Genomic DNA, 24,818 nt, shown 5'->3' with positions numbered 1-24,818 from the left:
AGCAACTGAATCTTCCTGCCTGCAATCAAGCTCATCGGTGAGCAGCTCTATCTGCCTGCCTGCCTGCCTGCAAGTTTTTTTCCCCTTTGGGAGCTTTAAAAAAAATAGTTAATTGGGAGTTTTTTTAGTCGTTCTTTTTTTAGACCTAGCTATTTAAAGTTTAGGAAGTTTTAAATTTAGCTGCTTTTATATAAAATAAAAATAAAAATAAAAATAAAATAATATTTGTGCAGTTTTCTGAGATTTTGTGTGTTTCTGTAGTGTTTCACTCTAACTACACAAACACACAAAATCTCACAAAGTTGTATGTGGAATTTTGTGTGTGTAAAGTGTGAAAGTTGGTTTTTTGGACTTTTTGTGGCTGTGTGAGGTTCCTGCTTGTTGCAGGGGCCATTTTGGGTCTAGCACAGCTGCTTTTACATTGTGGGTGAGCCAGTTGTGTTGTGTTGTGTTTTGCAGGTTAAAAAGGGGCAAAGAAGTGATGTCGACTTGGCTACGCCCACCTGACCACCAAGCCACGCCCACCCAGTCACCTGAGCACCAAACCATGCCCACTAATTAAACCACGCCCACAGAACTGGTAGCAACAAATTTTAGATTTCACCTCTGGTTTTAGGTGAACAGATGAATTTTATTTTTGCATTTGTAAAGTATTTCATACTACTACTAGTATGAAGGAGTAGTATGTACTACTACATACTACTCCTTTTCTTGGATCCATTGAGCTCATAGAAATTTCATTTTTGAATATCAGTAGCAGTTCTGTCATTTCTTTCATTGATTTAAAAAATGTCCTTTCAAAAATAAGCAGAATGCAGCATTTCTGTTACATGTTCTTGCATGTATGTTATCAAGCATTTCAGAGGTTTAGTGATTTTTTAGCAGCAATCGTACTGACAAAATAAAACTTAATTGTTGGCTAGTTCTAATAATAACTGATACCCAGAAAATAAAATAAATTAATTATAAATGCAATTTTAGGATTTATTTCCAACATCTACTAAATGTGTATGTGTTAAACAGTATTTGTACTTTATATGTATGGAGAAATCCTTGAAGAAGTTTACAGAATTTATTTAATTTAATGCAACCTATAATTGAGTTCTATTATGACATTGAATTTAGAGAAGTTTTAAATTCTTCAGGTATATGCACAACATCTAGTTTTCAGTTCACTATTCCTCAACAATAAAACAGTGAACTTCAATATAAGACAAGGTTTTAAAATTATGGAATCATACTCACTGTTCTATTATTGTTATTGCAGAATAATAATATTTTAAATAATAATACTTAGGTTTATATGCTGATGAGCATGCCCATATGATCATTCTAAGATAACTAAATACAATTTATGGTTTCCAAAGGTATCCATGCCAGTATTATAGTGTTAATTTTAACCTACATCATCAATTTTATTAAAATCTGTCTAAATTTAATTCTCTACCAAAATGTCCTGTCTCAATTTTTCTATTCATTCCTTCTGTATCTTACTTCCTACAACAATTCTACCCATATAATCATTAAGTAATATAACACATAAAAATACCATATCTATATTAACATTCTCCAGCAATTAATAGGGAAAATTCTCTAGATCTATTTACAATTTTAGGAAGAATTATAAGGTTTTATAGAAATAAATGAACAGTCTCAATAACTATTTTTAAACTGAACTTTCCTTTCATATGAAATAGAAAAAACAGAAAGAAAGAAAGCATTTAAACACATAATTTGCATGTCAGGTTTATTTTTTTGTGATTTTAGTACTGGCAAAAAGATCATTTTGCAAAGAAGTGAGCCAACAGCAAAGATGATGGATAGTTATAATAGCAATGGATGTGCCCAGTGGTGGGATTCAAGTAATTTAACAACCAGTTCTCTGCCTTAATGATTTCTTCCAACAACCAGTTTTCCAAACTGCTCAGAAAGTTAACAAGTTAACAAGTCCCGAAGTGGTGCAAACTGGCTGAATCCCACCACTGGGTATGCCCAGTGGTGGGATTCAGCCAGTTCTCACCAGTTCAGAAGACCAGTATCTAACTTTCTGAGCAGTTCAATGAACCGGCTGTTGGAATCTTCTTCCAACAGTCTTTTGTTTGTCCCACCTACAAGGTTAATCCTGTCAGGGAGGAAGGAAGGAGGTGTTCTGGTGTTCCTCTGTAGATTGTTTCTAGCCTAATCCTGTTTATCTTTATTGCCCTGCTTAAGTGTTTTCCGAAATTGCCTCTGAGGTTAAGCCCTGTTACATTGTAACAGCCATTAACGGTTCTTGGCCGTACACCCACACTTTCTATAGCCTGAGTGGCTTCTCTGGAGTTTTTTTTTCCTTTGCTGGTACTTTTATATCGGGGCTTAACTTTCTTAAAGGGGAAGGGTTATTTTAAGCTTTTTACACTGCTTTAGTGGTTTCTGGCACTCTCCTTTTGGAGTGTACTTCCAACACAGCTGAATCCCCTCCCAGCCACTCCTTGTCTCCTCTGTCCCCAATTAAGGGTGGGAGGGGTGATCATGGACCTTTTTCTTCCCTGGATTTGTAATGATTTCCTTAGGATATCTTGTGAGGTGAGTGAGACCAGCTGGTATCTCTAAGTGGTGCAAATGGATCTAAGCATTGCTCCTCCTGGGTGGAAAAGGGTGCTTTGTCAGTTCACTGAGTACAGGAGTCTCTTGTCTATGGGGATTCTTCAGTTATCCAGGTCATGGTTGTCTAAAAGTGCTTTTTTCTTGGTTTCCAAAAAGTCCACTTGCCTTTTGAAAAAGCACCTTTGGGTCAGGAGTCTTTTGCATTACTTTCGAGTAGCTAAGGTACATGATTGCTCACTGACAGTAAGATTTTAAAAAGTAGGGGGTAGGGGTGTGGATCCTCCCTCCAATTCATTTTAGTTTTGTCTCATGGTAATAAGGCTTGACAACATGGCACCAGACTTGACATTTATTTAGATATCTGTGGCATGTACTAATTTTATTGTGATCCTGACAAGTTTGGGAGGGCAGAGACTTGAATCTGAGTCCCCCTATATACTTTGTTAATTTGTCTCTTTAGCTCAGTATTTTGTAACCCAAGTGTGCCCACCCACTTTCTGGAGAGCTTAAATGACCTCTCTGCTAAAGGGTTTCACTTTATGAGCAAGAGTTGGCTGCTGATTATTATCGTTGCATTTTAACTATTTTAATTCCTCAAGATCTCTGGCATCCTGCCTGATTTGTAACTCTGGGTTGCAGGTATTGCTGATGAAAAGAAAGGTATTTGGACAGAATGGTTTTGGTTTCCATGATGGCTGTGACTGTCATTGATATTCAGTGTGTTTTCCCCATTTCTAATTTAACGATTGGTATTAGGGCAGCTTTTTGCAAGCAAAGAAGCTTTTTGTATTTTTCTACAGGTAATCTTTGATTTACAACAGTTCATTTAGTAACCATTCAAAGTTACAATGGCACTGAAAAAAGTGACTTATGACCGTTTTTCACACTTATGACCGTTGCAGCATCTCCACGGTCATGTGTTCAAAATCCAGATGGCTGACAACTGTCTCACATTTATGATGGTTGTAGTCTCCCAGGGTCATGTGATCCCCTTTTGCAACCTTCTGACAAGCAAATTCAATGGGGAAGCCAGATTCACGTAACAGCCGTGTTACTAACTTAATAACTGCAGTGATTCACTTAACAAATGTGGCAAGAAAAGTCATGAAATAGGGCAAAATTCACTTAAATAAATTTCTCACTTAGCAACATAAATTTTGGGCTCAATTGAGGTCATAAGTTGAGGAGAGGCCAGACAAGGCGATGCCAGGCATGACAAGGGAGTAAGTGGGAGGGGAGGGGTGAGACAGGCCGGACATGGTAAGGAGAGGCGAGACACCCCTTGACATGAGTGATGTTGAGTTGGCCACACCCACCCAGTCACATGACTACCCAGCCACGCCTACCCAGGTGGTCATTAGGGCAGAGAACCAGTTGTTAAATTATTTGAATCCCACCATTGTGTATGCCATTAAAAAACCTGAAGGACTAGGTTAGAGAAAATCTATGTGATCAGTAAAAGTCAACATTTACTTGATGGCACATAATTCAACTTTTTGATTGACTGATTAATTATATCCAGAAAACCCTGCACTTCAATTAATGTAATGAAAGAAATTAATTGTGGTCAGAAATACACTCCAATATAAATATAAGACACTTTGAATAAACTGGTATAATTTGCTATTTTTCTAACTTATTAATATAATCTTAAAAGAAATAAAGCATTTGTTTCTTACTTGCAGTACCATCACTAATCTCTTCAAGTCCAGTAGTTATACCAGCATCAATGGAACTCATTATTTTATCAATCTGCAAGGAAAAATAGGGATTTTTAAAAGATGTATTATAATGTAAAGTAACATGTAATTGTATACAATAAGACTTGTAGAGGCAAAATAATTACCTTTGTTATTTAAATGTTACTATAAAGTATACACACATCTACAAATAATACAAAATGAATAGCTGAAGCTGAACTATTATTAATATGAATTTCAAAGATGTTCAGTTTATCATAATATAGCATCCACAGTGTTGGAAACATTTCATTAAATATGTATTTAAATGACCACCTAAAAAGGTCTTCAATGGATGTTATTATACAACAAGGAGGAAGGGAGGGAGGGGGAAGAAGGAAGGAAGGAAGGAAGGAAGAAAGGAAGGAAGGAAGGAAGGAAGGAAGGAAGGAAAAAATGATACATGAAATCTGAATATTTAATCTTCTCAAATGCAGGCACACTTTGAATGATTTATCCAGTTTCCCCCAAAATAAGACATCCCTTGATAATAAGCCCAATCGGGCTTTTGAGAGCGGGCAATAAGGCCAAGCGTTTATTTCAGGGTTCAAAAACATATAAAACAGGGTCTTATTTTCAGGGAAACACGGTACTTGTATTTCACCAATTTCCTTACCTTTTCTTTTTCTTAGGAAAGTGCCAAGTATAAGGTATGCATATTTTATAAAAAATTTTTTAATTTGATTTATATGCCGCCCTTCTCCGGAGACTCAGGGTGGCTTACAATGTGCTCAGCAATAGCCTTCATCCTTTTTTATATTTATACAAAGTCAGCTTATTGCCCCCACAACTGGGTCCTCAATTTACCTACCTTAGAAAGGATGGAAGGCTGAGTCAACCTTGAGCCTTGGTGAGATTTGAACCTGCAGTAATTGCAGGTAGCTGGTCTTAATAACCAGCTTAATAACAGGGTGCCTTAGACCACTGTACTACCAAGGCTCTTTGTATTTGTTCTACATGCATCTTTGTTCTACATGCTCTGTGCAGAGATTTTGCATGGAAAAAAGCATTATTACAGAAAGACTTGGCACATTATTTATTTATTTTTCTCAATTTGGGGTATATACAGACGCTTGTTTATTGACTTTTCCTAAATGTACTGCATCACAACTAATGTCTTAGTTTCACAAATTTCAGTTGATGTCTTTTTCAGAATGTTTAGCAAGTTCAAATGTTTTGTCAATTGATCTGGAACACTACTAAGTTAAATAAAAAGATATTCCTTCACGTGAGATAGTCCCATTTGAAGTTTGATTTGCATATAAGTATATCAAAAGAAAAAGAAGTCAAGATACTGACAAATATCCTAAAACTACTCTACTGATATTAATAGTTGATGGAATATGGCCATCTGTATATTTGCAAGGTAGTCTCTTGCAAAGATCCCAGCTTTCATTGAATAACATAAGCATCCTTATGATAAAATTCAGATTTGGTTGCACATGTGGCATCCTAACCATAATATACCCAAACTGACCACAATCAGGGAAAGCTGCATGTGATATGGGTACAACTAAGGCTAGTAACTTAGTTCATTCTTTCTTTGTCTTACTAAAATGCCTTATTTGAATGTTTTGATGAACTAAAACTATGATAGTTCGTATAGATCAAGATGTTTGGCCCCCTCTGATAACAATCATGGCGTAGGAAGTAAGCATTAGTCTTTTTGACTAATCTAAACAGGTAGTCCTCAATAGCCTGCCCATTATGGTCACAAGTTGTAATGGCTGTTAAGTGAAGTGCCCATGTGATCACTTCACTTAATGACACCTCCCCCCACACACAATCTCTTCTCTCCCCAAAGTGGTCATTAAAGCTAAAAGCAGAAAGCTAGATGTTGAGGGAGGCTGGAGAAATCAAGCTGGGAGAAACCACTTTACCACCTTCATTTCTCCCTGCAGTTCACAGGATACCTTGCCCTGCCTGGGCTAGAAAGAAAGGCATTGCAGAATAAGAGTAAGCTGCTCTGTCTCTTGGCATTCTTAGACCACATTGCTATTAGTATTGCTAGATAGTGTCCCTAGACTGTTACAAAAATACTGATTTCCCAAAACCACGTAAGTGAGGAAGCTGGCAGGAAATTGCAAGTCCCAGGCTGGCAGGTAAGTAAGTGTATGCTGTTGAGTGAGTGAAGGAATGAGGGATGTGGCAAGATTTGAGGATAATGTGGGAGGATATTGTGGGAGGCATGGCAAGGGTTGAAATGCAGTTCTGTTATTCACTCTTCTTTCCCCATGAATACTTACTTCTTCCCATTCTGAAGTAAATGATGGTGTTCTTTCAGAATTTCTTCTAGAGGTTTCTTGGATAGCTGAAGATTCATTCCAATTCTGTCTTGCTTTGTGATCATTAGATGGATAAGAAACAAGATTTGAATCTGATTTGGAAATGTATTTGGATAAATGAATGTCAAGAAGTGTCTTTGGCAAAGATCGTATTCGTCCAAGTGTGCAAGCACGTTCTACAATTCCTGCAGCATTAACTACCCACTGATCTCCAGTTCTTGTGATACCAGCCAATGTGTTAGCTTCTCCTAGAATGTTTTTAGAAGGGAATATAGTTCTATTTAAAATTGGTGGTTTTTTCTTTTTAACCAGAAGAACAGCGCTATTTTCTTGCAGAGAATGTTGTGGATTCAAAATAGTGAGGTTCAAACTAATTTTCTGATTTAAGTCATCCTTTGGACAAATTTTTCTGTAGAGCTGAAGCGGATTTTCTGGTGGGTCACAAGCAGGTGACGATCCATGAAGAAGGCCAGCAAACTGCTCAAAAGGGTGTGCTTCTAGATGATCACTGTCAATGGATGTTTGCTGGGTTCCTGTAAAACATAATGATCCTTGCTGTTTTATTATTTTAAACAGAAAACTTACATTTCTTTAGCAATAATGCTTTGTTGCTTGCACAATCAGAAAAAAATCTGATAGTCGTATTAAAGAAAATTAGAGCCTGGTGGCGTAGCAGACTAAAGCACTGTTATTAACATCAAGCTGTCTGCAATTACTGTAATTAATAAAAATAAAAATAAAATAAATAAAAATAAATATCTATTTGAATCTTCATCAAGTAAATCAACTTTATATTGCTTCCTTTTGCTTCTAACAATCATAATCTTTAGTCTATTCAAGTAATGTCATAAATTTTGATACTTTTTCATTTCTTTTTTTACCCCTTCTCACAAGATTCATCCAAACTTTAACAAACTTTTTTTGTAAATCAAATAAAAATATTATCCAGGTCATTCTCTTCATTTATTATTTGTAATTCTCTCTCTTTTTTAAAGCATGAATCATTTTTTTATTGTTATTGTGTCCAATAAAATATTTTTTCCGTGTCATTCTGATAGCCTATCATTTCCAGTGTCAACTCTATCTTATCAGATAAAACTTGTTTCTCTTCTGTCATTTCTTCTAAAATATCTTTTGGACATACTCTATCCATAAAAGCAAAAATGCTATTGACATTGTTATTATTAATTTCAGGTTCTATTTTTCAAAAGTATCCTTCATTATTTTCAATGTTATAATATTTTGCATTATTCTGTATCTATTAATTTGGTTTATATATTCTTTTCCTTTAATTAAAGTTTTTAGCTCCCTTATGTGTCCAGTTTATCTTTTTGCCTTAGAAAAAAATAAAACAAATCCATTTTTCTACAAGAAGGGGTCTTTATAATTAATTCCAGATCTTATTTCAAATGTATTTGGACCCTTTATCCATGTAAAATCTTCTAGAACAAAGTGTTTATGCTTGTATCAGTGCTGGATTGCTCCCGGTTCTGTCCGGTTCTATAGAACCGGTAGTAAAACTGGTGGGAGGCTCCGCCTACCCACCCCGATTTCATCAAGGGTGATCTGCACATGCGCAGAAGCATGCACATGCGAGAGAGTGAAGTGTGCTCATGCAGGTTTGGCTTCTAATAGCTGAAAAGTAGTTAATAAGTAATTCTGATTGTGATTAGAAAAGGAAGTGTGTAAAACCAGTATCCTTTTAAAGATGCTGATCATGGCTATTCATTCATCTCCCAGTGCTCCACATCCACTAGAGACCATTATCTTGCAGTCTTCTCACAAGGAGTAACTGTCTCAAGCACTTATGTGCAATCTTTCTTTGTCTGGAAAGATTAAAAAATATATCTAATCAGTTCTTCACTGCTTCTTCCTCCAGAAGAATATTAAGAACTTTGTAATGAAAATCCTTTTCACAATTCCTCTGTTGGTTTTCGCATGCAGACCAGTGATGGGTTTCGAAAAATTTTACTACCAGTTCTGTGGATGTGGCTTGGTGGGCATGGCATGGCTTGGTGGGCATGGCAGTGAAAGGATACTATAAAATCTCCATTTCCACCCCACTCCAGGGGAAGGTTACTGCAAAATCCCTATTTCCTCCTGATCAACTGAGACTTGGGAGGCAGAGAATAGATGGGGGCGGGGCCAGTCAGAATTTTTACTACCGGTTCTCCGAACTACTCAAAATTTCTGCTACCGGTTCTCCAGAACTGGTCAGAATCTGCTGAAACCCACCTCTGATGCAAATAGTCCCAAAGTTATACAAAGATTTCAATCCAGGAACCCTTTTGTAAAACAATGTTCATGCAAGTTGAATTGTGCACTACACACTTATGCAAAATTAGTGCCTGACATTTTGCATAAAATTGTAGTAATCAATTCTGTAATAACTTGTAAAATTTCAAAATTATGTAAAGCAGGATATACATAATCTTGGGACTTCTGTTCACAGATATATACTTTTTTCTTAACTACAAGAAATGTCTTTTAACAATTTATGCAGTGTCATGAGATGTACATTCAAATATGAGAATTTTACTTGCTTTCATGCTTTTAAATAAAAACAGACAAGATACCACAGCTAAACTTAGTTGGATTTTAAAAAGTTTTTGATATGATTCTTAGAAGTTTCTGAAACAGTTTTGTCTTATTTGGAATTTCCCCAAAGTTTTATATTTTAGACTGACATAATTCATCCAAACCTTAAATCATGGATTATTATTAATTGTATAATTCCTCCTTGATCAAATTTATGAACACATCAAAGATACCTTCTTTCTATAATTTTAATTTTATTTTAGTACTTATTGCTAATGTAATTAGACTTTCTGAAAACATTTATAGAATTAACTTTTAGAAGACCCAGCAAAGTAATAGGACTAAGGTTTTAGATTAGGATTTGTCTTCTTTACTTATCTTGCTATAAAATTTCAGAGGATTATTGTCAGATTGTAAATTTGAACTGATCACAGGTTTATAAAAATGAAGACAATTGAGTAACAAGGTCTAGAATATACAGGGTAAAATTAAAATAAATTAACTGTGGAGTTGATTTACATTCTTACTGGCCATCTACATCTATTCCATTAAATTACATTAAATAATGCTAAATTCTCAGTACTTTAGCAATTATATCCTGTATGATTTTTTCACTGCGAAAATCACAAATTTGTGTGGTAAAAAGTGGATTCAACAAAATCAAGATAGCAAGAATGCTAATTTTCAGGAGCATAAAGCTTGACAAAATGATTATTAAACAACACTGAAGGGACAAATTTAAACCCAAATGGCAGCAATATTGATAGATGATGTCTTGTCAATATTTCAGTTAGCTTTTATTTTCAGCAGAGAGGTAGGGAAGAAGACTGTTCTGCAATATGGTAAAGGATTTTAGAGTTCTTCTGTTTATATAGTAATTTCCAAAGCTTTCAGTCATTTTAAAATTATTATTAGGATTCTTAAGATTGAGATTATATTTTTTCATTAATTTTACTGTACTGTATTTATTCTTGTTTAATTAGTTTTATATACTAAAGCTATATAACAATATCATAAACATTCATGTACACATCCACATCCGCATACATATTACTATTATATATTTTGAAATACTATTTTAAGTGAAATATTATTTTGCAAAGCTTACATTGAGAATCAAATTATTAGATGAATAATACTTGTAAAAAAACTATATCATATTATATCAATAATAAGCCCTGTGGTTGCCATAGCAAAGGATTCTAGTATGAAGCAAAATATCTTGTTTCAAATGTGTGCCATAGCTATGGTAACAAGCACATTATGACACTTGTGCTGCTAATCTTCTTAAATTATCTTTATACTTGATTTAGAAGGAAATATTAGTAATAAAAATCTAAAAATATTTCTAAAAATATATAATGTGCAATCATTGCATTCAGCAAGTTGCTGATGCTTTATCCAAGGTATGTTGAAGAAAATGTTGATGCGTACAAAGCAGTGAACAGGTGTCTTAATTCATCATACATCACATTATTTATATGAATGAGAAATACTAAGTAAGATTCATAAAATAGGTAAAAATATTTCACAAGAGATTATAGAATTTAATGAAGGGATAGGATATATGTATATATTTGTAATAAATACATGAATAAACAGCACAGATTCATCATTCTCTTTAAATAACAAATAAAATTGTATAGATGGTCCTATGAAATAAAAACTTAACTACAAAAAACAGATGTTTCTATAAACATAAAAATACCAAAGTTATTATTTATTAATAACTATTTATTTTTAATAATAAATACGTAACTATATGAGTAAATATATATATATCACATGTAAATTTAATATAATGTTTGTACATTATGTACATATGTGTATTTGTGTGTGTGTGTGTATGTGTGTGTATGACTGCATATAATTCCTAGTTATTGGAATATGAATTGGAAGGTGAATTTTTAAAAATTATTTATTTACTTATTAAATTTGTTTGCCACCCATCTCACTGCAAGGCAACTCTGGGCAGCTTCCAACATCAAAATAAAACCATGCAAACATACAAACATATAAAATCACAATAAAATCATAATAAAAACACAAATTATAACTAAAACTCAAATATGGAGGGAAAGGAACGCAACACGTGGGAAGAAGTAGGAACTGCTATTAATTGATCAAACACCTCCAGCATGATACTCCCCCCACCTTGGGGCCCCAAGCCAGCTGGCAGTGCCTGGTCTTCAGCCTGGAAGAAAGCCAGGAGGATGGGAACCAATCTAACCTAAATCCAATCTAAAAGAGCCTTGGTGGTGCAGCAGGCTAAAGTGCTGTTAAATAGCACCAGCTGCCTGCAATTACTGCAAGTTCAAATCTCACCAGGCTCAAAGTTGACTCAGCCTTCCATCCTTTCGAGGTAGGTAAAATGAGGACCCGGATTGTGGGGGCAATAAGCTGACTTTGTATAAAAAAGAACACCTCTGGGGGGGGGGGCGAAAGCCCTACTAAGCAGGTATATACAAAAGTATGAAGGCTATTGCTTAACACATTGTAAGCCACCCTGAGTCTCCGGAGAAGGGCGGCATATAAATTGAACCAATAAACAAACAAACAAACAAACAAACAAACAAACAAACAAACAAACCTTTGAGATGTTCCAAAGGGCCTTGGTTACAGTTGAGAAGGCCTGGATCCCATCAGCCAGAATTCCTTGACTGATGGAATCTGCATCATGCCTCCTCTGCTGGCATGGGTGGGATGGGCCTGTCCCATAGGGGGTGAAATGGTTCCTCAAGTAACCTGGACCCCCGCCATGCAGGGCTTTATAGGTAATAGTCAACACCTTAAATTGCAACCAGAAGCAAATTGGCAGTCAGTGCAGCTTGCTGAACAGTGGTGTAACATGGGCCACTCTAGGGGTTCCAAGGACTGTTTGTGCTGCTGCAGTTTGTAGCAGCTGAAGTTTCTGAATGCTATTCAAATATAGAGCTCACTGCAGTAGTTCAATCGTGAGATGACCAGGACTTGAATGACTATGCACAGGGATTTCTGAGCCAGGAAAGGCAGCAACTGGCACACAATCTGAAGTTGTGCAAAGATTTTCCTAGCTGCAACTGGAATTATGAGCCCAGGAGAACCCCCAAGTTGCAGAATTGGGTCTGACTGTGGTAGTGCCATCCCATCCTGAGCTAAAGATATCAAAGTCCTGGATCTTAAAGCTTCATGTACCCAAACCATTCAGTCTTGCCACTTGTCTGGACACCTGTCTGGACATATCTCCGAGAGGAGAAACCCCCCCCCCTTTCCTGGTCAACCAGTTTTCAGTGATGCATGCCAAGTTGGCTCACTCCTCCTCAATAAGATCTTGAATAAGGGGAAGCTTGATATTGATTGACTTAGCATTCATCATCATCAGCCAAAGTTCCAGGCCTCTGAGAGTATGGTGTCCAGGGCCTGGGAATCAGCTAACATGGCTAGAACACCCCCTGGTATATCACATCAAGGACATCTTCCCTTGTAATGACCTGTCCTCTGGCTCCCATAGCACTTCACGTCCATCACCACTTTAATGCATTGCTCTACCCCACATCCCCAAGGTGATCGCTTCCCTTTCCACCTGACCTCCTCTATACTTCTCTGTTGAAACAGAGTAATGAATAATAAAATACCAACATCCCATGAAATCATTACAGTAATAATCATGCATGACCAATATTTTTGAATTATGTATCTCTGGCTCCTCCCCCCCCCAAATTGCAAATTCCTTCTGTGAATATGTTATTTTATTGTAAAATGGTACAAAAATTCCATAAATAAATACAATCTGTATTGCAAAATAAATAGCGATGTATATATTATTTCAAGCTGAACAGACATAGAGGTACATTTTGAATAAAAAATAAAATACAGAACACAGTTCATACACACAAAAAAAGCCTTGGGGTATAACTGCCCAGAGTCGCTCTATGGACAAGATGGGTGGTTTCTAAGTCTCATGTATAAATAAATAAAACAAAAACTTTCTCTTTCTTTCTGAACAATGAGAAGGACAAAGAGAAAAACAACAAGGATATATGCTATGGTCTTAACCCTAACTGTAACCCTAACAAACTTATCCCCAGGTATGCAGTAGTAAAAACCAGAGTGGAATGTAAGCAATAAGTAAAATATAAAATTTAACTTAACAGAATTCCAGATGCAACAAATGCCCTCTACTATATTTGACAGCTGCTACAAATAATTTTCTTATTCTCACACATCTTCCCTTGCCTAAACAGAAATCTAGAAGACACTGTACATTCTTCACTGTACAATATATGTTGCTACCTGCTCCAAATATCTGGATGCTCTCCTTAAATGAAAGCACACAAGATCACCATAAGTCTGAATTTTGATTGAAAACTTAAAAACCATTCTTTGCATTTGCCTGTGAAGTATCTCAACCACATAAATACCGGTATATTCTTCCCTCCTTTTATAAAACTAACATTCCTTGCTTTTTATTGCAACTTTTTCAACTATTGTTAATAGGTACTTTTTAAATCCTTATAACCTGACTTATGATTTGTGTTTTTATTGTATAACATATAACTATTTATTGTTTGTAAACCACTAAAAGTCACTGAGAGTGAGTAGGCAACCATATAAATCCTTAAAATAAAAAATAAAAATAATTAAATTAAATTAAAAAAATAAAATACTAGTAAATTCATATTGTTTTATCACAAAGGTTGCAACAATAAAGCAAATAGACAGAAATAACCTTTCTTTTTTATAAGCTTAAATATCCTCATTCCCTTCTATCTCTGCTTGAGCAATCATGTTGAGAATTCTTCTTTTCTTCTGCCTCAGTCCCGGGCACTGAGATACAGCTGCTAGAATTCTTTCAACCCAAGGGAATCTTGTTTGCTCCCCATAAAAGGAATTTTGCTGTTTGTTTGTTTTTCCAATATACATGGCATAATCAGTAGTTTTAGTAGGAGGTAGGAAATATCTCATCTAGGTCAGAGCAACTCAGTAAATTTCTACTTATTTATTAATATATGTGATGAATTTTTTTAAAATTTCTTCTTTGAAATTTGTATTAGTTTGATTTCACTGCCAAGCATCTATCAGAAAATCCCTAGCATTCATTATGCCAGGACAAGGCTTTACATGCATAAATATGCAACATAAAAAACAATGTGTTTGTTGTATCAATGCAATAGTGATTTATAAATACATTCATTCACACTATTAGCAGATAAGAAACCAAGATATGATGCAAACCAAATAAAGTAAAATTTGGCACTCACTCTAATTAAAGTGTAATTCTAATCACAAAAAGGGATAAAATGGGATGGTATAAGGTTCCTGCCTTGAGCAGAGGTTTGAATTAAAAAAAACCTCTGAGATCCCTTCTATGATACCATGTTTTGCTAAAGAAAACATTTATAGAAAAACATCTTTTTTTTCTTTGTGTGACCATCCTTAACTACAGGTTGGCTTTTGTGAACATGGCATAATCTGCCCAATAAAGCAGATGGCTGGCAAAAACAAATTACTTAGTTCATTCTACTTTACTTGAAATAAGCATCTGTTCAATAATAATCAAAATAATTTCTGTTCTGAAATAACTATTTCCATTGTGTTCTTAAAATTTGCATTTCCTTTGAATATCCACTTTTGAAAGAAAAAAAAGCTGATTATTCCCTACAGTTTGCAAGAGGACTGGATATGTGGCATTTGGATTATTGGATTAATTATTGGATTAAGAACAATAAATAAATTGTTCTAAAGTATGACTATCATTTCCATTAATAATTTGCTAAAAGCAAACCCATAATTCCACCTTGTATAGTTGCTTCAGTGGAGCTGCCTTTCAAGCAAACATGGTTAACATCTTGCAGCTTTGCCTATTTTATTTCTTGCACCACATCAGGTGGTAATGTGTTTACCATTCTAATTGCTCATTAGACTTTGTGCAGGATGGGGGGGAGAAACAATCTGTTCCACTATTGCATGTTATGTCTTCAATAGATGGACACATTAGGGCATTACTATTTAGAGAATTCACACTGTGTCTATTAGAAAGGAATTGTTTTCCTGCCTATGTTTGTTTATTTTGCACCAGTCCACTTTTCATGTCATCAAAGAAAAGAAAGCCAAAAATAAAGATATAAAAAGGTATGCAAGTAGAGACTAATTTTCAGTACATGCAGTGGGAATTTTCAAGCAGCTGAAAAACCAAATTACATTTAGGGGCTGAAGTGGAATATTTTCTACAGTGATGCCCATTGCATCAACATTAAAAATAGCAGCAAAATGGAGGGTAATGGGATCACAACAATAAAAACATAAAAGTAGAATGCTTTTTAACTGAGCTTTTCAGTTAAACTGTGCTTGCTCTAGCAAAAGGTATCACTCTTCAAATAATGCCTGCTTCTGTTATTTTTGGTTCTTCCTTGCCATATAAGGCTTCCTCTTTCTTCTATTCACTGACTAGAACCACACACTATTACAGTATTACATTGCTCTTTGGAATTTTATGTACATTTTAGCAATAAAAATACATCTTTTCATAGCTGTCATTACTTTCTTCAATTCCAATAGTTAGGCTAAATTACCTTCAAATGTTTTCTTCCTACTCTTTCTCCAGGTGACAGGAAATTGATTGTTTCTTTGTCACTAAAGTACAGTACAGTAATTCACAATTTTCATTATATAGATTATCCACATGCAATTATAGCTGTATATACGGTATCCTACCATTAAGCAATAATGATGTTACTTTCACTGGTTTATTTTATTTTATTTGACATAAAAGTAGTTCTGAATTTCATATGGATTGCATTATGCTAACAAAAATCATGTTGATACTGATTATAATTCTTGGTCAGTATTTATTTATTTTTACATAATTTTTACATAAAAATAATTTTTACAAGTATTTATTTATATTCTTGCATATTTATAATATGCCATTCAGTGTATCCTAATTAGTTTGTAGAAACTTAATTCCCTATTCAGATAATGTATTTCTGTCTATTTTTATTTTTTAAACAGCTTCTAAAAGATTTGAGGCTAAATATTTGTCTCTCTCTAAATCTTTTTCTCTCACTCTTTAAAAAACGATCATTGATCCATCATCCATTAGGATAATTGTATTATGTTTTTAATCATGGCAATGAGACATAAAACCCAATTCTAAAAACACTATTCAAAATTAATGTTCCTCACCTAAATGATTTAAAGCAAATTTCCTTAAATTGTTGCATTCAAAATAAAGCCTACATAAAATGATTCAGCTCCATCAATCAAGATTAGTTCAAAAATTTGTTTCCCTATTAATCTAGTTAAGGATTCTTTTACATGCAGTTGTAAAATAATGATTATACACTTTATATTCTTCACAGAAAAAGATATTATTGAGAACATTACAGGTTAGGAATATTTATTCCATAATAAAATAATTTTATTCATCTAGGGGTGTTATAGTAAATATTTTCAGTTTACAGAATAAATGTAGTTTTCATTTTGTATTGTTTAAATACTTGATATTTCTTATTTCCCTTCTTCCTCAAATTGATCTGCAAAAGCAAATTAAAATTGCTTTTGAACAGCAATTCTCGCCATCTATCTATTTATTTATTGCCTTTCTGTTGTTAAAGTTACCCCAGATCCTTTTACATAATAAAAACATATTACAATTATAAAGTATATTAAGAGAGAGGGGATGTGCATTCAACAGACTATTAAAATTATCTACTCAGATGAGAGTAGTTTACAATGACTTGATTTTCTAACAAAATAATAAAGTTTTCACCATTGCCAAAAGCTCTTTAAAGAAAGAGCCAACAAAACAACTCAAGGGGAAATTTTGTAATTAAAGTATTACTAATAAAATACATTCTTCTTATATCCCAATGGGACAAGGAATAGGTATCTGACAATGAACTAATGAATTGCCAAATTCACATGGAAAGAAGGTTCATATCACAGATTCTCATGATGGTTTTATGAATAATAACCACAAAAAGGTTTGTTATTATATTATTTCAAAACAATGTGAAATCACAGCTGCTAACTCTTTGGCTTCATACTCCTTGAGCTCTTCTCAAGAACTGGAGATTTTTTAATATATTGGCATAATATATGTGCATATTCAAGCAGTGTGGTATTTTGTAACTGACATATAGAAATTATGTCAATGCACAGATTTTCTAAGTACAAAAATCATAAAAAAAAATTGGGTATGACACCTGCGCTGGGATCTCCATGCCAGTTTATGCCATAATCTTCAAATTTCAATTTTCAGATCTAGTTTTTTCCTGATCTCCAATTCTTTGCCCTCAATTCTACTATCCCCTGGTATCAGCACATCACTTATATACAGCCACTTCTTCTTCTCACCCACAATTAAATCTGATGTGTTTTGAGTCAAAACTTTCTATTCAAAAATCCCAAAATATTTTAACCTAATTTTGAACTACTATTTCAACTATATTCCACCAATTTTTCATTACTAGCACATGGTAATTTTACAGATGTTCCTATGAAGCATTTTGGTGAATGTATTATGTCATTGTTTATAATCAGTTGGTGCAATCTTCTTGCATAAGCTGAGTATATGATCTATTGTTTCTTCCGCCTTTTTTGCACAATCCACACTTTGAATACTTCGACAACTTTTCAATTCTGGCCTTGATTGCATTAATTTAAATAATATGCTCTTGAGCAATCAAAATCAAACCTCTAATTTCTTTTTTTCTTTTTCATGATTCATTTGGAAGCCATTAACCAGGTTTTACCTTTACCCACTTTTCCCTCGTTTTTTTTAAAGAAATTGACCATGTAAGTGCTCTTCCTTGCCACAATTCTGTTGTTTTTACTACAATATTTCATTATTCTTATTTTGTTTCCTGCACATATATAAATTCCAATTTTTAATTTGCATTGGTGCTTATTCTTGATCATCTTTTATGTGATCAGCTAATACATACTTTTCTTCTTTGAAACTTTTGTTTGAAGTAAACCTTTGCATTCAAGGTGTAATCTATCAATATTATTATTATCTCTTTTATTCATTAAACATGAAACTCAGTCAACTGAACATTTAAAAATGTGTCACAAATAACCTTGACTGGTGCTAATGGTTGATATGGGTTGCTGCCAGCGTCCTAGGTATCAACCAAGTATCTTCTTAAAATATATGATGTTCCGAGTAGCATAGTTTTTTGCAGTTCCGCTGGTGTTATTGCAGGAAGCTGCAATTTCTTGATGTGTTTTGTAAAATTCTTGGACATGATACCAAGTGCCCCGATCACAATGGGTATCACTGTTACATGTTTCATCCATAACCGTGTAGTTTCGATGGCCAGGTTGCAATATTTCGTGATTTTTTCCAGCTCCTTTTCCTTTACTCTGGAGTCTCCTGGTACAGCAATATCAATAAACTGTATGCTTTGGACCTCAACAACCATGATATCTGGTGTGTTGTTCTTGTTATTGTTGTTATGCATATTGAATAGTCATTAGCTTTCTTGATTTTTTGGTCCAAACTGTCCAGTCCAGCTTGTGTATTGTATCATTATTATTATAGTTCATTGAACAGATATTCAAACTCAATTTGGCATTTTTGTCTGCCTATTAAGTCCTTCCCAAGGACCTTTTATTGGTACTGTCTTTGTTTTCTTTTGCCTCAGACATTCTTCTTGTATTTGCAGATCTTTGCTTTTGTTATCTTCTCCAGTTTTTTCTCTTCTCTTCTACATTTCCAGATACTGCCACATCCATTATACAAACTTTCTTGTCCTTCTTAACAACAGTTGTTAAGTCTCTGGTGTATGTGGCAGGTACTTGAATTTTAAAGTCCCAGAGCACTTTAGCTTTTTAATTCAACAACTTCATAGAAGTTATTGTTTGATGAAGTTAAAGATTTTATTCTATTAAGTTTCAGAAGAGCCCAAACGAAGAACAGTATGAAACCACAGGTAAAAAAATAACTTGTTAACAATATTTCAAAATTCTTACCTTTTAAATATTGTGATTATATAATTAAACTAACTTTATTGTTTTTAAAACTATTAGGAATATCTTCTATATATATATATATATACCATTTTTTGAAAAATATTGAGAATATGTAAGAAACTAAAAATCACTGAGATTGATGAGCATATAACAGATTATGTAGCAACTGAGGAATTAAAACTTTTTGTTAGTATTAGATGAATCTTGATTAGATCGAAATTGAGAACAGAAATAAAATGAACAGCTTGCTACTTTTAAAAAAGGAAAAGGAAATGAGGCACTTGTAATTAAGGGAACTAATATTTCACATAATGCATATATTCATTTCTTCAAATGGTCAGTACTTAGAATTCTTATTTTTACAGATTCTCCATTTGCGTCATTTACAATTATATGCTATGTGCTACACATATCTATCTTTTAACTAGCAACTTCTTCAAGACTGAATTTAAATCTATTGAGGGTAGACACTGAACTCTTGAGGATAGACTCAGGACATGTAACGTAGACTGTAATGCAGCATCCAGAAATTGTAGGACTCCTATGCATTGCAACCAAAAGTATGGATCTGAAATGTAGATAACACCTTTGTCATAATATAAAAATAATAACTAGAGAAGACACATGAAACAATCAACATCTTCAAAGGAATAAAATTCATAAGGGAAGATGAAAGCAACAACAGACTATCATTCCTGGATATTCCTATCAACAGAGGAAGTGGTGGCAAATTAGAAACATGTCTATTATAAAACTACCCATATGAACCAAGTGCTCTACTACCAAAATTACAATCCAATTTTCTATAAAGTGTAACAACTTTATTCAGACTGCAGCAACCCATAACACCAGAAAAAGGAAGCCTAAATAACATCTTCCAAAAAAATGGTTACCCACAAAATTTTATCAGAAAGTGCCTGACCATTTAACTCACTACAGCACAACAAACACAAGCTACAAAAGGGATAACTCCATAGATCAAAATCAACTTAGAAAGAACCAAAAGACTATTACAACCATCCAGCACCACAAACCAACCCAAGCCCTCCAAAACATCAACATTCAAGATCCAATGAACACTCCTTAATTTCACAATAAATGGATAATAATAATTTCAACTGGAACACTGTGAATATCCTAAACCAAGCTAAATCCCCAAACACTAGGGAGTTCCTGGAAGCTTGACCCTCAGACAAATTAACCATCAACAGGCACAATAAGCAACATTTACACAACATTTTTTTTTAAAAAAGCTAAAAAGGAAACAGTAAGATCAGAATACCTCATCACCAGCAATCAATACCCAGATAAGCAGGAATTAACACCAGGATTAAGGCAGACACACAAGCGAACAATAAACAACAACGTAATCAACAAACTACCAAGGAGAAAACAACAGCATCATCAATACTGACAGGACAAGCTATTGTATATAAACAGAGAGCAAACCCCACTCCGCTCTAGAAGATGTTACCTATTTTGATAATGAAATGTCTGCAAGCAACCAAGCTCAGAGAGCATCAAGAACTCCACAAGATAGGCAATAATTAGTTTTATTAGACCTTACCAATTGTTTAATATACTCACAGGTGCTGACAGTAATTTAATACTTAAAGGTGTCTATAAAGCCTGTAAAATTATTATGCTTCTTACTGAAATAATCTGTCAGACATTCAGGCCAGAAATGTAACACTTTATTGATAGACTCTATTTCACAGAATGCAATGTGTAAAATGATCTGGTGATCAGTAAAACTGTCTTCAGTTTATGTGAAATGTAGTTGAGACAAAAGATCAGTTACAGCATTACATAGGTCCTGGAATTCACTGGATAAGAGTAAAGTTGGGTTGTTTTTAAAGACATTGTTTTAAATACAAATATACCTGTCAGGGATAAGCAACCAGAACAAATCTGTGAATAGGCAAAGCAATTTCTTTATTGTTGAACATTATTTACAAGAATCTTATCAGACTGACTGGGAAAAGGCAAATATAGTCTTAAAGATTTGATCTCAGACATTTTCTCCCCAAATTTTCCACTCCATTCTGGAATGTCTCTTTTCTCTCCCTAGAGGCACCTCTTCTCCTTCAACTTCCACCACAGTACTTTTGTATATTTGTTTACTTGATTTCCTGTTACCTTTCTGTTAGCATGAAATATTTTATATGGCTTGTAGTATGAAACATACACACACAAATAAGTCCAATTTTTAAAAAATAAAAACAAATACATTAAATATATATAATATATTCAATGAACATTCAACACACGATGAGAACAATTTTATAAAATGTAGGAGAAAGCAAATACAGTTCCCAAAAGAATCATTTTTCAGCTAAGACTGATATGTAGAAACCACCATTTATTTTTAAATTACAGTATTCCATTTCATTTCCAGGCTTACCACCTAAGTTTTAAATAGTTTTTCTAATAAACTGATAAATGCTGAGCTGAGTTGCATCTCCAGGCATGTACTTAGTTCCTTATGGTTCATTAAGAAAATTTCCTAAACTCTCTGACCCTTTATCTCAATCCTGACCAGAATTCTTTTAATTGGATTTAGGAGACAAAGCTTTGCATTCATTTTGTCATGTATGTCTTTCCTTATTGCTAATTTGTCAGCACTAATTGCTGGAGACTGGGGAAAAAAAAGTTCTCAGGAAACAGATCTCGAAATGAGCATAGGAACAGATACAAAATAACCAAGTTTATTAAAGCACAAATATAATGTAAAATTCTTCTGCTGGATGGAATACAAAACGAAATCAGTATAGAAAAGAGGATGAAGCAGCTACCAAGATTTAGAAGAACCAAGGATGTAAATTAAAGTTAGACTAATACAAAAAAATGACATCATGTTTATAATCTGTTAAATCAGACTTCTCATTCAATTAGAATTATTTGCTCTTCACTAGAATTACTTAGCCCAATTTTTCGTACAACATATTTTCTGGCAGTGGGCTAAGCCAAATTCTTCATATCTCAACAATCTTTTATTTTACAAATACACTCTTACTATGCTGATCTTTGGCTATCATGACCATAGAAATGTTGATACCAATTTTTGCATTCAATCATTGGTCAGGCAGAGGAAGAAGTGGTTGGCTTATGGAAAATATTGAGTATTGTGAGGAGGCAAAAATGATGAATAAACTTAAGACAGGGGTGCAGGGGTGGGTTCCACTTACCTTTGCTACTTGTTTGCAATGGTAGCGCGCTTGCGCGTGCCGCTTCTGCACATGCACAGAAGCTTCTGCGCATGCGCAGAGCATCCGTGATGATGTCCGGGCGGGTGGGCAGAGCCTCCCGCTACTGTTACTACCGGTTCGCAAGATCCGGACCGAACCAGTAGCAACCCACCACTGCAAGGGTGATATGCAAATATACACATTTTGAAAATCATTTTTGGAAAAGGCATCTTCATTGTACACAAAAAAGAATATAAGACTTAAGAAATGTTTACTTCTCATTCTAATTCAAATGAATTAGCACTGATGAAATTAATGGAAAGACTAGGGATGAAGGATTTTGTCAAACAAAATTTTAAAATACTATTGGTAGATATTTTCAGACAATTTATACAGCAAGAATTAAAAACAAATGATGATGATGATGATGATGATGATGATGATGATGATGATGATAATAATAATAATAATAATAATAATAATAATAATAATAATAATACCTTGATATATGTGTGTGTATATTTGGCTAATTTTTAAGACCATATAAAATATTTAACTATAAGTGTTAGATAAATAAATGTATCACTTAATTTCTTATATACAGCAGGTAGTTCTTGTTTATGACTTCCTTGTTCAATGACTGTTTGAATTTATGACAGTGGTGCAAAACCTTATAACCAATCCTTTAAAAGCAAAGGAAAGCTAAAGTAAGAAAATAAGCACAGTTGCATTTTCACTTATCTGTTCCAATTGTGATCAATAAATGAGGACTACTTGTATTGGTTTTGGTACTCATAAAATAATTATTCAGCGACCTGGATTGTAGCTTTCATCAGCACCCACAGTGTTAAACTTCAATCTTTGTTTACCTGGTATGTTATTTTCTTCAATACTGTCCTCAACAGACACAGTGGAGCAGTTGGCTGGACTAACTGGAGAGCTGGAATTAAAGCTTGTGTATCTTACAGAGGAGTTGATTTCAAAATAGTTGTGGCTCTGATTTAATCGATTAAATTCAAAAGCTGATACTATTGATGTACGTTGCTTGGCCTGCAAAAATAAATTAATTAGAAGTAGACACTACTTTATTTTTTTCTACAGCTACAGCTCACTTCCTCTGTTCAGTTTTTAAAACCAGATGCTAAAAATTGTTATCAACTTCTTTAAATACACCCAGAATAAGAAATGTATTATAATCAGAAATACAAAATCAAGGTAACATTATTCATTATTCTACAAAAACAACCTGAATGCCAATTTTTTAAAAATCCAACTCTTGGAACATATCAAAATATTTATTTATAAAATACCTATCCTCTATAACCAAAGTTGCACTGAAAATTATGGTATATACACTAATGAAAAAAGGTTAATATTAGCAGTTTCAAAATTCTTTTCAGCTTTAAAAGACAACATGGGAAGATAAAAGTAAGAAAATTTCTGATAGAGCAGGGATCATTAAAAGGATTCATTGACACATGTTTAATGTTAGTCCTTCTTTGCAATCTTGAAAACTGCAAGTGAAATTTTCATCCCACACTTATAGTGAATTCAATTTATTTATTTAGCAGATTTATACAGTCACCCACCACACAAAAGATTACCCTGAGCAGCAATGGCAATAAAAACATGGCAATTAAAAATCATGAAACACTCAAAGGCAGATGAAAAACAAAACATAAAACCCCCAAGATTTCAGAGAACAGTCATCTCACTTCATATAGTTACCTTGCAGGCTCACTGTAGTCAAAGATTAAAACCAGCACCTTGAGTTACACCTGGAAGCAAATGCAATTGCAATGCAATTTGTAGACAGAGTATAACATGTGTTATCCTGGGGCACACAAAACTGTCTAAACAGCCACATATTGCATCAAGTGAAGCTTATCGATACTCATCAAGGGCAGCCCTATGTGGAATGCGTTACAGTAAACCATTCTGGAGTTGAGCAGGGTATCAGTAACTGTAAGTAGAACTTTATTCTCCAGGAAGGAGCACAACTGACACACAACATAAAGTCATGCAAACACCTTCTTAACTAAGACTTCTACCTGCTTCTCAAGCATCACATCTATCTGGGGCAGTGACACCCCATCCAATTACCAGATTCCAGAAGACCCAAAAGAGCCACTCAATCTTGTCAAGATTCAACTGAAGCATGTTGTTTCCCATCCAGATCCTCACAGTCTCCAGGCACTGAGCAGTACATCAACAGCTCTGCTCAGTTTGCCAGAGGAAGAGACATACAGCTAGGTATCATCATGTACATATTAAATAGGTTTCGAGAGAATATTGAACTCCATGGAACACCACTTAATATAGGCAAAAGGCAAGACTTCTAACTCCAAGAATCAGTATCCAGTATTTAGACTTCTGGGGGAGGTATGGCAAATCAAAGATAGCTCCACAAAAGCAGAACCAATGATCATGGCCAAGATCAAGGAACTAGTGAGTAGACTTTATGGAAATTCTCAGTCATCCAGGTCATGGTTGTCCCAAAGGTGCTTTTTTCAAGATGCAACTGG

At 34.3% G+C, this 24,818-nt stretch overlaps 1 protein-coding gene across 20 annotated transcripts in view; it reads right to left on the bottom strand.

The window, feature by feature from the left end:
* Positions 1–24,818, bottom strand: part of ANKS1B (ankyrin repeat and sterile alpha motif domain containing 1B) — a 301,097-nt gene that overhangs the window by 176,699 nt on the left and 99,580 nt on the right. For all 20 annotated transcript variants that reach the window (XM_034402922.3, XM_034402923.3, XM_034402926.3 and 17 more), the window contains 3 exons: positions 23,163–23,343; positions 6,572–7,143; positions 4,266–4,338 (listed from right to left, as the gene is read on the bottom strand). In XM_034402922.3, coding sequence (XP_034258813.2) covers positions 4,266–4,338; positions 6,572–7,143; positions 23,163–23,343 — 826 coding nt within the window. The remainder of the gene's footprint in view (positions 1–4,265; positions 4,339–6,571; positions 7,144–23,162; positions 23,344–24,818) is intronic.

The sequence above is a fragment of the Pantherophis guttatus genome, chromosome 7 (genome assembly GCF_059756535.1).
Source record: "Pantherophis guttatus breed Tessera chromosome 7, ASM5975653v1, whole genome shotgun sequence".
NCBI classification, from domain to species: domain Eukaryota; kingdom Metazoa; phylum Chordata; class Lepidosauria; order Squamata; family Colubridae; genus Pantherophis; species Pantherophis guttatus.
The sequence above is the reverse complement of the archived record's forward strand: the minus strand, read 5'-3'. Positions and strand labels throughout refer to the sequence as shown.